The 14,094-nt window shown below is 55.5% G+C and overlaps 1 protein-coding gene across 2 annotated transcripts; it reads left to right on the top strand.

The window, feature by feature from the left end:
• The first annotated feature begins 7,771 nt into the window (after nucleotides 1–7,771).
• HES4 (hes family bHLH transcription factor 4) lies at nucleotides 7,772–8,995 on the top strand. 2 transcript variants are annotated; one of them, XM_086625678.1, is made up of 4 exons: nucleotides 7,772–7,882; nucleotides 8,048–8,143; nucleotides 8,227–8,314; nucleotides 8,415–8,995. In XM_086625678.1, exons 1-4 carry the CDS (start codon nucleotides 7,772–7,774, stop codon nucleotides 8,993–8,995), a joined length of 876 nt encoding a protein of 291 aa, XP_086481804.1. The 2 variants fall into 2 exon arrangements, with proteins under 2 accessions (XP_086481804.1, XP_086481803.1); XM_086625677.1 differs by having other exon boundaries at nucleotides 7,772–7,969.
• Nucleotides 8,996–14,094: the final 5,099 nt, after the last annotated feature.

Genomic DNA, 14,094 nt, shown 5'->3' with positions numbered 1-14,094 from the left:
CGTTCAGGTATCCCCCATCACCCCCAGTTCATGCTTCCGCTCTCCCAAATTCCAGGAGCCGGCAGCACCCACCCAAGGAGCAGAGACACGCAGACTGACAGCGCGACTGGCTCAGCACAGGAGAGCTGAGAGCCTTGGGAGGCCGTCCCATCCCTCCAGCCTTGGCTCTGCCCAGCCTGCCCTGGGAGGCAGCATGCCTCCTCTTCCTCCAGCCGGAGGATGGCTTTGAGCAGGTGGCTCCAGCCGGAGCAGAGGGAAGGAACGCGGACCACGTCCTGCCAGCGTTCAGGGGCTCATTCCTCCCCAGGGCAGGAGGGAACTGGCACAGGGCAGGTTTTTGGGACTCTGCTCTGAATCTGAGGCAAGGTCTGGTGAAGCCATTCTGGGTCACCCACTTCTGCTCCCCACCGGGCACCCTCCTGCCTGGGTGCTTCACTCGGACAGTGCCCCATCCCCGTTCCGCTTCGCTGGGCATGGGGCAGCGACAGCAGGGACCGGGCAGCAGCAGCCACGCTCCTCCACCGCCAGCAAGACGCAGTGCTGCTGCCCCAGAGACCCGGGGCTCGGTGCCAGCGTGGTGCCATGTCCTGCGTTCAGCACCGGGGGCCAGCACGGGCTTTGTCCCCTCCTGGGAGCAAAGGGGCTGAGTGGGGTTGGGCGCCTTGGGCGCAGAAAGGGGATGATGGCATCATCACGCCATCGCATTTTGCGATGTTTGTTGTGGGCATATTAAAAAACCTAATTTAAAGTCCTGCTGGAAAGTTACATCACTGCCATTACCTTCTCGGGAGGTATTTTAGGCTCTATATTTAGAACGGCTCGAGCTGCGCTTGGATTTAACACAGGCAGCTCCTTAGCCAATATAATTAAGAACAGTATCAGTGGAAGGCATGTAAGGAGATTTTCTCCCCAAGGCCACCTAATACAGATGTAATTGACTCTATTTTCTGCTTTCTGCACACGGATTGCCGCAACTCAGCCCCTATTATCCGTCAACAAATGAACAGGATCCAGTGAAAGGGACCTCTTCAACCAGGACTGGTTTTAGAGAATGGAGCACTGGGCTGTGTTAAATCTGGACACAACGCGCCTTCGTTCCCTTCCTTTTTATCTCCGCCGCCTTTTCAAGATGTTTTCCAGTTAAGGGTAAGTCAGCAAATATGTGTTTGGGCAAAGTGTTGGCACTCACTAAAGAAGAGAACATCTGTCTCAATCAGCTGGTCTATTCTGTCGCTGCAGCTCAACGGAGGCTCTCAGCACTGGAAGACAAAACCAGGGCAATGTCTTCAGAAAGGTTTTTTGTGTATGCGGTTGCAATTTTCTTTTGCTAAAATTTCTAAGGGCGGGGAAGGAGGAAGGGAGGTGAGAAAAGAAATTAAAACCCATTTGCTTCATAGTAAAAGAGCGCCAGAAAAATCTCCATTTCTAATGTTGCAAAATTCCTGCCGCGTTACCATCGTTGCATTCCCACAGCCAGTTTCGCAGCCCTGAAAAGGATGTCCTTAATAGCAGCAGGCACAATGGATAATAGTTTATTAGCACAGACAGTAATTTTCTTAGAAATATCTTTGCATTTAGCTGAAAGAGCCCTGACATTTCCTCGGCGCAAAAGAATGCCTTCGGTTTATTTCTCATTGTGTTCCCCTGCTCAACACGACGGTGCAGCCCCAGCGGTCAGCACGTGCCGGACGCAGGGAACGTGCCGTGCGCTGTTTGGGAAGCGTGCAGGAATCGGAGAGCGTGAAACCAAGCAAAAGGAAGAACGGAGGAAACCTTTTGCACACCTCGAGACACGTGAAGGACGAGCCTTTGCCTTGCCAGACCCTACCTCGCCTCCGAAGCCCTTGCCTCTGCACAGGCTCCTGGGCTCAGCCTGGCTCTGCGGTTTCTTCCCTGTCCGAAGCCATTCGGAGGTGACTCTAAGAGAGGAACGGAGGAGCGGGCGCAGCAGACACGGGCAGTGGGGTGGGAGGGAGGCAGGCGTGCACAGAACGCTGCTTCACCCTTCCCCGAACCCCTTTCTGGCCCTGGGCTGGTTTGGGGGATTTCACGAGTCATACGACCCTGGTAATTAATTTCAGCTGATTAGAGCAGTAAGCTCCAGAGGCACAAAAGAGGCCGTGCGAGGTTTGAAAAGGATGCTCGGGGCAGAAGGCTGTACTGTAATTTGTTACACATTATAGCCTGCTAAAGAACCTGCTCACAGTCTGCCAGGCCTTAATGTCTTAATTTCTCCTTCAGCGTTCCCTTTGACACACTATCCAAAGTGATGTATGGCGGGGGATGATTGCATGGGATCAAGCAGAGGGAAATCCAGGAGGGATTACAGCCCAATCCCTGGGCAAACAGGCGCTGGAGTGGCTGAACACAGCCACAGCTGTCTGCCCGACAATACCCAGAACAAACAGTGCCTGGGGAACAAGGCACGGCCAGGGGCACAAGCAGGCAGGGCTGGGGAAGGAGATAAAACCTGCATTCAGCCCCCTGGGACCCCGGGCCTTTTATGAGCCTTTTCACCCCAGCTGCAAGCTTTTGAGTTGTGCTTCAAAATTTTAGAAGCTTGGCTGTAATAAAATTGGGTTTAGTGATCAAAGAGAGCTGGAGATCCAGTGCACATCCGGGCTGGGCAAGGACGAGCGGGGACTGCCACGAGCAGTTTGTCTTCTTCTGTTCTCTCCCATCTAGTCAAACACCAGTGTTAGGATTAATAACTTGTCTCATGTTACCAGTCTTCAGGCAGAAAGAGCCTTTAAGCTGTTTTTTTAAAACACAACGTGTATGAACATGACTTTTTTTTAAGGGATCGAGATTAGATATATAGGCCATGCCCAGAGAGGAATGACAGGGACTTTTCACATAAGCCTTAAGAAGGAAAATCCCAGGCCTCCATCCAGAGAGAGTTGAAAGGCTTTCACTTTCCCAGTGCATATTCAGGACAGGTTGCCAGTGACACAAACTAAAACCCAAATTATACCAAGCCAGAGTAGTGCTCACTGCAAGTGAATAATTGCATGAGAGTAGTATTAAATGCAAGTGAATAAATGCAATTTCAGTTGCACTGGAATTCGCCAGTCACGCTTTTCATCTCTTCGGCATCTCCTACGGACCTTGCTAGTGAACTATACTGGCGATAAAATGGGATGTAAACACGATGTGCATGACCCGTGATGGAGAAAAGCTGCTTATAAGGAGAAAAGCCTTTGTGAAGAAGATGCTCTCCACCCTCTGCTCAACACCAGTCTCTGCCCTGATGTCCCAACAGCCCCATGTTTCTCTGACACCCCGCAGGCAGCCGAAATCCCCAGGGACTCTGCATGCTCTGGCCAGTCCCGCTGGGCCCTTGCACACACCTCCTGCACCCAGACCGAAGGTGAAGCCAGCTGCGAACACGACATCCCATCGCTCCTCACCTCCAGGGCTGTTCCCGCGCTCCTTTGACCATGGCTGGGGCCAGGTGAGAGCTTTCCAGTTCCTGTGTGCTCTCTGCCAGCCTGAGCCTGCCCCAGGGACGGGAAGCTGTGAGCAGGAGCAGCTGGCCACAGCTGTGCACCTCCATCTCTCTCGCCTGTGCAGAATACGACCTGCACGGAGGGTAGCAGAGGGGAAAAGGGGTTGTTTGTGTCCCATCCTGTCACCATTGTGCAGGCTAAATTGCCACTAAAGGGATGTAAAACACTGCAGAAGGGGGCCTGCTGGGAAATATCTCCATCTCCTTTACCACCACTGCCTCACAGCCCCCTGAATCACCGACATGATGAGGGGGCAGGTCAGGGCCTTACAGTTCATCCGCAGAATCCGGTTAATGCACCAGCCCAGCCACCGTGGCCATCTGCCAGCGCGAGCATCAGTGGGAACATCAGGGACCCCAACGAGCCACTGCAAGAACAGGGTTCCACGCTGCAACTGGCCCTTCCTCCCAGTTCCAGGGCGATTTGCAATCAGCCCCTGGCCCAGGTTTGGAACTGCAGCGTTACGGAAGCGTGGGCTCAGGTAGGGACAAGACTCGGTGCAAAGCGACACAGTACCTCCAAAATACCAGTCCTGGGGAAAGACAGAATTCTGCCTTCATCTGATGTTACTTAAGGAAATGAGAGTCTTTCGCCGGATTTCACTGAGCTTTGAAACCTGAACACATTGGAAATTTGAGGAGAAAGGCTATGTGTTATGTCAGAGTTTTAGAACAACAAAAATTCTCCCAACTTGTCATGTGGAGAAGAATTCTTTCTGGAGAGGAGCACAGTCAATAATCACTGCTCTCAGCCTGGGAATTGCATCATTTGATGAAGATTCTGTTGAAAAACTTGCTCATTTAATGTTATTTTTTTCACTGTAATTGTGTAATTAATGTATTCTGTATTAACTGTCAAAGGAGGGAGACTATTTTTGTTATTAGTTATTTCCTCACAGTATTTTTACATCAGTAAGGGAGATTGCACAAAGGGCTGTTGCTCTGCATTTTATTGGTCTCATAAGAAAACAGATTCCTGAACCTTCCCAATGAGACCTATAAAGCAAACATTTATTATTCTTCAGAAAGACAACATACACCTCGGTGCACTTTTTGCAAAGAAACAGGCTGGACTTTGTGGGCATTTAGGCAAGTAGCGCTTACCCAGAAAAACAACGTACCTCCCACAAACCAAAAATCACAATTCAGCCAAGAATTGCTGGTTCTGTGGTCACGTGTGTGTTAGTGTGATAGAGGAAAAGGAGCCTGAAATAAATGTATTCCCCTGGATCCTTTGATGTCTGCAGGAAGATGATGCTGTTTTATACAGCACATCTTACTCGTGTGCGTTCTGCAGTCTGTATGTGGCAAACTACCTAAAATTGCACCTGAAATGAAAGGCCCAGAATCTGATGCAGAAGTGAGAACGCAAGTATTTCTGAGTTTTTCTTTTTTTCTTCCTTCCTTCTGTTTGGCCTTCTGGGTCCCTCCAGCACCCCTCTTAGCCTTGTCAGAGCACCCATGCCAGTGAACAGACATGTCGCTGTCTGTAAGGCCCACAGAGGGCCAGCCTCTCCAGGGAGGGAGGTTGCCAAGAAGCCACTGGCCTCCTCCTGCTCCCCTGCCCCAGGGAGGCTGAAGTCCAGGACACATTCGAGGTGCTCCTCCTGCTTCGAGCATCCCTTTGCCAGGTGCAGGTGGCAAGCCCTCCACTGGCAGGGGCAGCTGAGGCCACCAAACTTGTGCTTTCAGACCAGAAAAAGGCTCATTTGAAGAGCTGGCGCTTGCCCTGGGGCGGTGCAGAAGGACACAACCTGCCCCAGCTGAGCTGCACCACCTCAGGGTGCCCCAGGGCCCCAGCTGGGTGGCAGCGGGTGGAAGGTGGCACTCCCGGGCTGTCACCGTGCCCCAGCCGCCACCGCTCAGGTGTGGGACCATCTCCGCAGCAGCAGTGCCAGGAAATGCACAAATTACAGCCCTGGCTGCAGAAACAGTTAAGGCAAACAGAATGATTCATTGGAGCAAATTAAAAGCAAAGCACGAGACGGGCCAACAATAGGGATTAAACGCAGTACGTGGTTACGTTCTCCTCCAAAAAAATTTCCCCAAACGAAGCCATGTCGTGCTTGGTTTTCAGAGGGAGCATCGAACGTGTTTGCATACGAAAGTTTTCAAAATTTTAGCAACTGACTCTTTTATCCTTGCTTCAGAATTGGTAAGAAAAGGAAAAGAGGCAAGAGATCATTCTGAATTTCAGATGTTGGTCTATGGAAAGCTAATACCCAATTTATGACTATTAAAAGATTTAAGCCTGCAGCACAGAGATTTAATGCGTATGCTGCATTCTCTAAAAAGGTCTTTAAATAGGCAGGTTTTGAAATCAGCCAAGAGCTTGAAGGCTGCTTAACGATGGCACTTCCACATGAAAGGAAGTTACTTGGACGTGGGAGCAGAGGAACTGAGCGATGTAGGCCTGCGCTGTGCCGGGCACAGGGGCAGCAAGGCACAGGAGTCCACCCTGGCCCCCCAGAGCCAGCAAGGGCTCGGTTCAGAGGTGCAGGGTGCCAGCTGAGATGCCCTCAGCCGCTTTGCCCAGTGTCAGAAGGGTTGGGGTCTCCCAGAGCCCCACGCCCTGCCCAGGCTGCCCACGGGCGTTTCAGACACACTGTACACCTCTGCCGGGGCAGCTGATGGGAGCCCACGAAAAGGAGGGAGATGTTGCATCTCCACTGGCATGACATCACGTCCCTGGCATCACGCTGTTGTTATGTGAGCAGAGCTTCCAAGAGAAACGAGAACCAGCAGAGAAGCGGGGCGAGAGGCTGCCTTTCGCCTTGCGGGGGCACGGCAAGGACCTCGGTGGGTGCTGCTGACCGCCGAGCCCCCCGTCCTGCTGCGGGGGATGTGGCTGCTGGACCCGGCCAGTGCATCCACAGGGCTGGGGGCAGAGAAACTCTTCCTCGGGGAGTCTCAAGTCTCCAGGGGGGTCCTGACCTTTCCCGACCGGCCAAACCGAAGGGGGTCGCGGGGCGCTGCAGTGTCACAAGCCTTCACAGGGGGCAGGCGCGGGGGGGCTCTGGTTCCCCGGGCGTCCGCCCCCGCTTTGCTTTCGGCTTCCCACGCCGCGGGGGCTGCGCACACGCCCGCGCACGGGCAGGTCGCCGAGCCCCCGGTTTACCCCCGCCCCGCGCTCCCGGCCCAGCAGCTCCCACGCGTGCCTCCGAGCGCCGCGCACCGCGTCTGCTCCCTCCGCCGCCGCACACGGAAGCGGAGCGGGGGCCGGTTCCCGAGCCGGGGAAGGAAGACAGCGCACCCGCCGGGAAGGGCGAGCGGCGGCGTGGCGGCGCGGCTCCCTGCGCCCGGCCGGCGGCCCCCGGCGCGGCGGGGCGGGGTTTTCCCATGGCCGCCCCGAGCGGGGCGCGCCCGGCGCGGGGAGCCGGGAGCCGGGAGCGCTCTGGCACGTGCTCCGGCGGGGGGGCGCGCGGCGGGGCCGCGTCTCGGGGGCGGAGGCACGAGCGCCGCCGCCCGCCGCCCGCCCGCCGCCTGATTGACAGCGGGGGCGGCCGCCAGCCAATGGGAGGCGAGCGCCGCCGGCAGACCCCCGCCCATTGGCCGCCCGCCGGCCGCGGCCTCGCGTGCCGCGCCAGCCGCCGCCGCCGCCGGCAGCAGCCGGGGCCGGGCCGCCGCCTCCGCCGCCCCGCCCGCGGCACGGCCCCGGCTCTTGGCGACGCCGCGGGCGGGGCTGCCCCGGGCGCGCTCGCAGCCCCCCGGGGCTCGGCCCCCCGCCGCCAGCCCGTGCCCGGCGCGGCGCCGGGCGGTGCGGGTGTCACAAGCAGCTCGCAGGAGGCAGGGAGGGAGGGACGGCCCGCTGCGCCCGGGACTGCCGGGCCGCGCTCGGTCTGCGCGCCGCCGCCTGTCGCCTCGGTCGCGGCGCGCGGGGAAAAGTCTCGGGGCAGCCCCCGGGGGAGTGCGGGGGGTGCCCGGGACAGCCCCTCCCGCTTCCCCCGCCGTCCCCACGTGGCCGCGCGCTCGGCGGCCGCCGAGTCGGGGCGGGCCGGCGCGCGTGACGGACAGGCGGCGGGGCGCCGGCCAATGGGAGCGCGGGCGGCGCGGCGGCCGGGTCCAGGGCGGGCGCCCATTGGCTGCCGGGAGTGTGGGAACGGCCGCGGCGGCGGTTTCACACGAATGAGGAGGCGCCGCCGGGTATAAAGGCGGGGGGCGCCGTCCGCCGGCACCGCCGGCCCCGCCGCGCTGCAGCCGCCGCACGCGCCCCGCGTCCGCCGCACGCGCCTGCCCGCCCGCCGCCGCCACCACCGCCGCGCCATGCCCGCCGACACGGGCATGGAAAAACCGACCGCCTCGCCCATCGCGGGGGCGCCGGCCAGCGCCAGCCACACGCCGGACAAGCCGCGGAGCGCCAGCGAGCACCGGAAGGTAAATGGCGGGTGCTGGTCGGGGCGCAGCAGCGGTGGTGGTGGCGGCGGCGGCGCTGGATGGCGGCGAGCCCGCGGCCGTGCTGAGGTCGGTGCCGGGGCTGGGGTGGGGGCCGGGAGGAACCGGAGCGGCCGGGGGGACTCACCGCGTCCGCTCTCCCCGCAGTCCTCCAAGCCCATCATGGAGAAGCGGCGCCGGGCGCGGATCAACGAGAGCCTGGGGCAGCTGAAGACCCTCATCCTGGACGCGCTGAAGAAGGATGTAAGTGGGGCTGCGGGGCGCGGGGGGCTGCCGGGGGCCGGCCGGCCACGGGCAGCCCTGACGGCGCCGCTCTCCTCCTGCAGAGCTCCCGGCACTCCAAGCTGGAGAAGGCGGACATCCTGGAGATGACCGTCAAGCACCTGCGAAACCTGCAGCGGGCGCAGATGACCGGTAAGTGCGCCTTACCCGCTCGGGGGAGGGGAGGGACACCGGGGACCGGGGTCTAGGCTGCGGACCTGCCTGCTCACCTGCCGCCCCCTCTGCCCTCCAGCTGCGCTCAGCGCCGACCCCACCGTCCTCGGCAAGTACCGGGCTGGATTCAACGAGTGTATGAACGAGGTGACCCGGTTCCTGTCCACCTGCGAAGGGGTGAACACCGACGTGCGCACCCGCCTGCTCAGTCACCTCTCGGCTTGCCTGGGCCAGATCGTGGCCATGAACTACCCGCCGCCACCGCCGTCCGCCCAGCCCGCACATCTGGCGCAGCAGCCTCTGCACGTCCAGCTGCCCCCCGCAGCGGCCGGGGCCGTGCCCGTGCCCTGCAAACTCAACCCCGCCGAAGCCCTCTCCCCCAAGGTCTACGGGGGCTTCCAGCTCGTCCCTGCTACCGATGGCCAGTTTGCTTTTCTCATCCCGAACCCGGCTTTCCCTCCCAGCTCCGGACCGGTTATTCCCCTGTACGCCAACGCCAACGTCCCGGTGTCCGCAGGCAGCGGCTCGGGGAACGCGGCCGCCACCCCGTCAGCATCCCCGGTCCAGGGGTTGACATCATTTGGGGGCAGCATTGTTCCAGCGTCCCAGGCGGGAAGTCCCATCGGCGAACGCAGTGAATCGGTGTGGAGGCCTTGGTGACTTGTCTAAAGCGATTTACCCCCTCTCCAAAAAAAAACTCTTCTGTTGGCTCCGTTGTATGGAGCCCTGTTACGTTTGGGGTTTTTTAAGCAGATTTAAACAGAAAGGAGAGGAAAAAAGGACCTCGCTATGAACGTGCTATTTATTATTTTCAGAGGTTGGGATCTCGACTTGTATTTTTACTCCTTTAAAATGCCTTTATTTGAGATACTTTTTTAAAAAAAATAAATGAGACATAGTTTTGTAACAAATATTCAAAAATATAATGCCAAAGTTGTTTGTATCCTGTTTGTCTGTGTGTGTGTGTGTGCCTGTGTTGAAGACTTCCAAAAAAGAAAAAAAATTGCAGGTGTTTAAATAAATAAATTCTTTGAAATAGATTTATTTTTTTTTTCCCCCCTTCCTTTCATTTTGTTGGGTGTGAGTGGGCACGGACGAGCTCATCCTGTGTGTGCAGCCCCCTCAAAAAAGTAGGAGTGAACTTTATGGTCTTCAGTAAGGCTGTTGGAAGGGATTCCTGTGAAGAACAGTTGGGGGGAACGTGATGGGTTTGAGGGGGGTCTAGCAGTTAAATGTCTCTGCAGAGCTTTGTGGGTGTCATGTTCTGGCTCAGAAGAAACATTCCTAAAAAAACTGCTGCTGGAACCCGAGGAAATGCTGCCTGCTCGGAGAGCCCCTGGCATAACACAGCTCTTCACATTTCGCTCCTGGCCACCTTGTCGTGGGGGTGGTGTGCGCAAAAGTTACTATCTCGCCTACAAAAGCGGCAAGAGAGTCTGTCCCTATTGTGAGGAGGGTAATTAGAAGGTATAAAGGGTCTCATCGAGTATGCAGCGGGCTCTTTGGGAAGTTGGGAACCCTATTGAAACGCCTGGGAACTCGGAGCTGAGGGTTAATGTGTGTCTTTTTTTTTCTCGCCACTCTCATTGACAGGGCCAGATAGACTCTGATACTCAATGCTGTTGTAAATTCAATTGCCTGGCCTCACAATGCCTACCTCATAAAAGAGAATAACTCGGGGTTGTGGCTTTTTTTTTCCCAGTAAGCAAGGGAGCTGAGGAAAAGACAGTTTTGCCACCCATTCTGACTCACCCCCAGTACTTGAATCCTGGCCAAGTGGAAGCAATTGCAGCCTCACACACACAGAATTAACCACTTCCAATTGTCACCAATTAATAAGGCCGTGGTGTGAAGACCATTAGGAGTGAATGCACAGTATGGAAGGGAAATCTTTGTGTGCTTTGCTCCAAATTTATGAGGTGGGGCTATCGTGTAATCTTGGAGAGCAAAGCCAACAGATGACATGTGTGCGTGCCAGAGCCACGTCTAGAGGCATAACCCATCTCACTGGGATTCCTCCATCCTTGGATCTGTGGGATCCCCATAGGCAAAGCTGATTCTCCTGCCCTCCCTCCCTGAGACCCAGGGCTTTTCCTGGCAGGTGGGTGAGGTGGGCTGGGTCGCGGTGGGACTGGCAGCGTTTCACAGTTCAGAGAATGACCTGATGTTTGCAGAACATCCAATTAATTCAACAGGCCTAGGGATTTTTTAGGATGGAAATGCAATTTCATCTTTCAAGGTCTAGTTCTGTTAGCAATCAGGTTGCAGCTTCTGCGAGAACAAGGCAGTGTGTGTGTGTGTGTTGGCGGGTATATAAAGCAGATTATCTGCTTCTGAAGGCTTTCTTACACCTCCATGAGATTTCGGCCAAGGTTAGGTATAGGAGTGCAGGCTGCTTGGAGCCTGGTACTGATCCAGTCCAGCAATCCCTCTGCACCAGAGCGTGAGCAATCGATCAGCGCTGAAAGTCCTCCATCGCACAACCACAGCTAGATATCCGTTTGAATCGGGAGGTTCCCAGGAGGTTTTGTTATGCAATCACAGACATAAAATCATGTTACAGCAATTCTGTTCCATCCCCCACAGCCAGTTACTACCCCTCCTCTTCTGTCTGAAGGAGGCTTGGAAGAGCAGATGAAAGCCTGCCTGTCGCCTGCGTGTAACCGTATACCTCCCTGGGGCAGCACCATGCCTCTGGACTTGCCCCTCACTGCCCAGTCCCCTCCAGATCACCCCTAGATTCTGCAAATTTCTTTTATTGACAAGGTACCCAGGCCAAAAGCGAGACTGCCAAGCACTACGCTGCTGAGTTCAGGCACAGAAAAAAACTCTTTTCTGAGTGGGTTTTGATTGATTGCAGCAGTGCAAACATGACACACACCATGGCGTTCCCCCGGGACGCTCATCTCCCAATGCAAGAGCAGCAGTCAGTCACTTCCCTGCCTCTTCAGTAAGACCCTGAGATGCAAACACATAAGGGTACCACTATTATTTCAGCCTCCATATAAACACTGCAAGCCCCAGTGCTCAGCACCCTACTTGTATGTCCAGCACTGCCATCTGCTCTTTTTTTGGCCTTGGGCAAGTCATAATCTTCTCTGTGCCTAGGTCCAGTGGTGTAGGAGCTGGACATGAGGTGCATGGCACCGACAAACTTGCATGCCAGAAGCTCAAAGTCCTCGTGCAGCAAGGGATGTTGTTGCCCTTAACTCCAGACCGCTTCAGAAGACGTACAGCTGGAGTTCAACCACTGTGTCTGCCCTTGGGTTGTACCCAGACCCTGCAACTGCTCTTCTGCCTCTGCCAGGCTACTCCTCTACAACTGGGTGGCTGCCATGCTCCTTCAAGGCTCTCTATACAGCTGCTTTTCCAGATCATGATAAATTTGGTCTTATCCCTTTAAAGGTGTAGTAAAAGGGCAGAGTATGCCTCTGTGGAAAGGTAAAAGTCCAAAGGGATGGACACAGTGCCAAAGCGATAATGGTTAGGCAGAGTGCAGGCAGCCAGAAGTCCATGGGTGTAATGGCATGATCTGGGTGTGGTGGAGCAAGACGAGGTGGGAGGAAGACAGCAGAGGAACCCAGCTGCCCTGTGATGCCTCCTCCAGCTGAACTTCACTGCATCAGCTCTACCTTGCTCCAAGGGAAAAGATACAGGGGTAGCTGTTAACTAGCCATTTCCAGAGCTGGCAGAAGGCTAACCAGAGCTAACCAGCTGCAAAACTCAGAGAAAAGTTTTGCGGTAGTTCAGCTATGTCTCCACAGCACCGCAGCCCCAACAGGCATCCCCTGAGAAGCACTGCTGGCTGCAAGGAAAGTCAAACGCATGGCCTCAGGAGACAAGCAAAGCCCCTTTCAGCCTCTGGGCTGGCCCAGTTCACCAGCCAGCAAAGAACCGCCCAGGAAAAGCACCCGAAGCTCTGGCTCAAGTCTTTTTCCCTTCCCATCTCCTGCCCTGGTGCCTTTGCATTCTTCTGCTTGCAAGTTTCTGAGAGGAACTTTTTTGGGGTTATCCTCTTGCCTGGGCTCTGCTCCCTGCCCCACACACCTGTTTCCTGGCCCTTTGCCTCCTCCGACTCCAGCTACATCTCCTTCCCTGCTGCTGCTGCTTGGCTGTTCCCCTTCCCAGCCCGGGAGGGAGCGATGCAGCCCACAGGACCTGGCACTGGGGCAGCGCAGGAGCTGCCCATCCCTCTCTTTCCACCTGGGGTCTTGCCCCCGGTCCCGTCCTGGCAGTAGTCCCACTGGAAGGGGGGAAAGGGCTGTGTGAGGGGCCCGGCAGTGTTACAGAGGAGCTGGGGACTCTGGGCTAGTCTCCCCGTTATACCACAGCCAGCCTGCCACTGGTCAGGGAGAGGGGGCTGTGCACATCCCCGACCCCCTCGACCCAGTACCTTGGCTGGCGCGCACCGCTGCATCCTTTTGGGTCGTGCATCCCAAAGACCCTCCGAGGAGAGGGAGCGGTTCCTCTGGCTCAATGGATGCAGCCAGATTTACTCAGGCTGTTAAGTTGATTAATTGAAATGAAGTTCCTCCAGAGAATCGGCGTGTTCTTTGGGGTCAGGGTCACAACACTGAGACGCTTAATCAGATCTTTCCATTTAGCCCCTCTTAGGCAGGCTGGAATGCAGGCTCTTTCAAAGCGAGGCGGTTGGCGCCAAATTTCTGCTCTGCTATCTCGCCTCTTCCATTACATTTAACCAGCACATCCATCATTATGAAATAAAACCCAACTCTACAAATCCAGCTCAGGTGATCTTTCCGCAACTAAAGCCGGTAGGAAAGAAAACAACTGCATCCAAGCTTGATGTTGCTGTTGTTTTAAAAAGCGATGCAGAATGGTGCGGAAAGGGTAACTGTCACTCTAAGTCAGTCCTGTCGGAGGAAGGGGGCAGATGTTTCTGTGTGGATAACAAATTCCTTTATCTGACTGAAGCATTTCTCTGGGGAAGGTGGAGGAGGTTATTATAAGGTTACCCCGAACTATTGTTAAAGAAAGGGGTTTTCATTGCAATTCAAGAGCCCGTCTTATTACCCAGAGATAAATCACTCCTGTATGGCTGGGGAGCAGTTCTTACGCAACAGACAAGCTGGATCCCACACGCAGTAAGAGCATGGAAAGTTTGTCCATTGTATAACTGATCGGCCAGAAGTTAGCACATCCAATTAGCACGTACGCTTCTGTGGATCTCCTCCGTTCCCGCTTCACTCCCTGTAAGCAGAAGGATGTTTCTTACATCTGAATGCATTCATTGAAAATAATGTAATTGTTCCTACTTCTTTATCAGACAATGCAGGGCCAGAATCTCCATTTTGCTGTATGGCAAGATGTTTATAATTGCAGTGGCAGGATCAGAAGTGCAGTAGATTGCATGGTGTCTTTAAGCAGAGCTGCATAAGCAATTAAGGGACCCCCCAGATCTTGGTAATGCTGGCTGGTATGAGGGTCTTCCCCCAAACCCAACCCTTTCCCATTCACTACTCTAAAGTTCAAGACAACAGCCACGAAGTGTAGTCTATACTGCAGACATCTACAAGATGTGGATCTTTATCTGTCACAACCAGGCTCTGCAAAAGCTACCAGGGCTTTGAGGGAGTCTGATCTTCAAGAACTGCTGAGTTTTGCTCTTTAAGGCACCTTAAACTGAACAGTAACATAAATAGTGTTGGTCCTTGATAAGGAACCGGTCCTTAGTGTAAGTTTTCGAAGCCTCGAGAGTCTGTTTCCAGCTTTAGTTTTTGGCAAGTCCAATCCCACCA

Source organism: Tauraco erythrolophus, chromosome 23 (genome assembly GCF_009769465.1).
Source record: "Tauraco erythrolophus isolate bTauEry1 chromosome 23, bTauEry1.pri, whole genome shotgun sequence".
NCBI lineage: Eukaryota > Metazoa > Chordata > Aves > Musophagiformes > Musophagidae > Tauraco > Tauraco erythrolophus.
The sequence above is the reverse complement of the archived record's forward strand: the minus strand, read 5'-3'. Positions and strand labels throughout refer to the sequence as shown.

Coding starts and splice junctions, on each gene's coding strand:
- HES4 (XM_086625677.1), top strand. CDS start 7,772: ATGCCCGCCGACACGGGCATGGAAAAACCGACCGCCTCGCCCATCGCG. Junction 8,144..8,226: donor TGGACGCGCTGAAGAAGGAT/GTAAGTGGGGCT, acceptor CTCCTCCTGCAG/AGCTCCCGGCACTCCAAGCT. Junction 8,315..8,414: donor GCAGCGGGCGCAGATGACCG/GTAAGTGCGCCT, acceptor TCTGCCCTCCAG/CTGCGCTCAGCGCCGACCCC.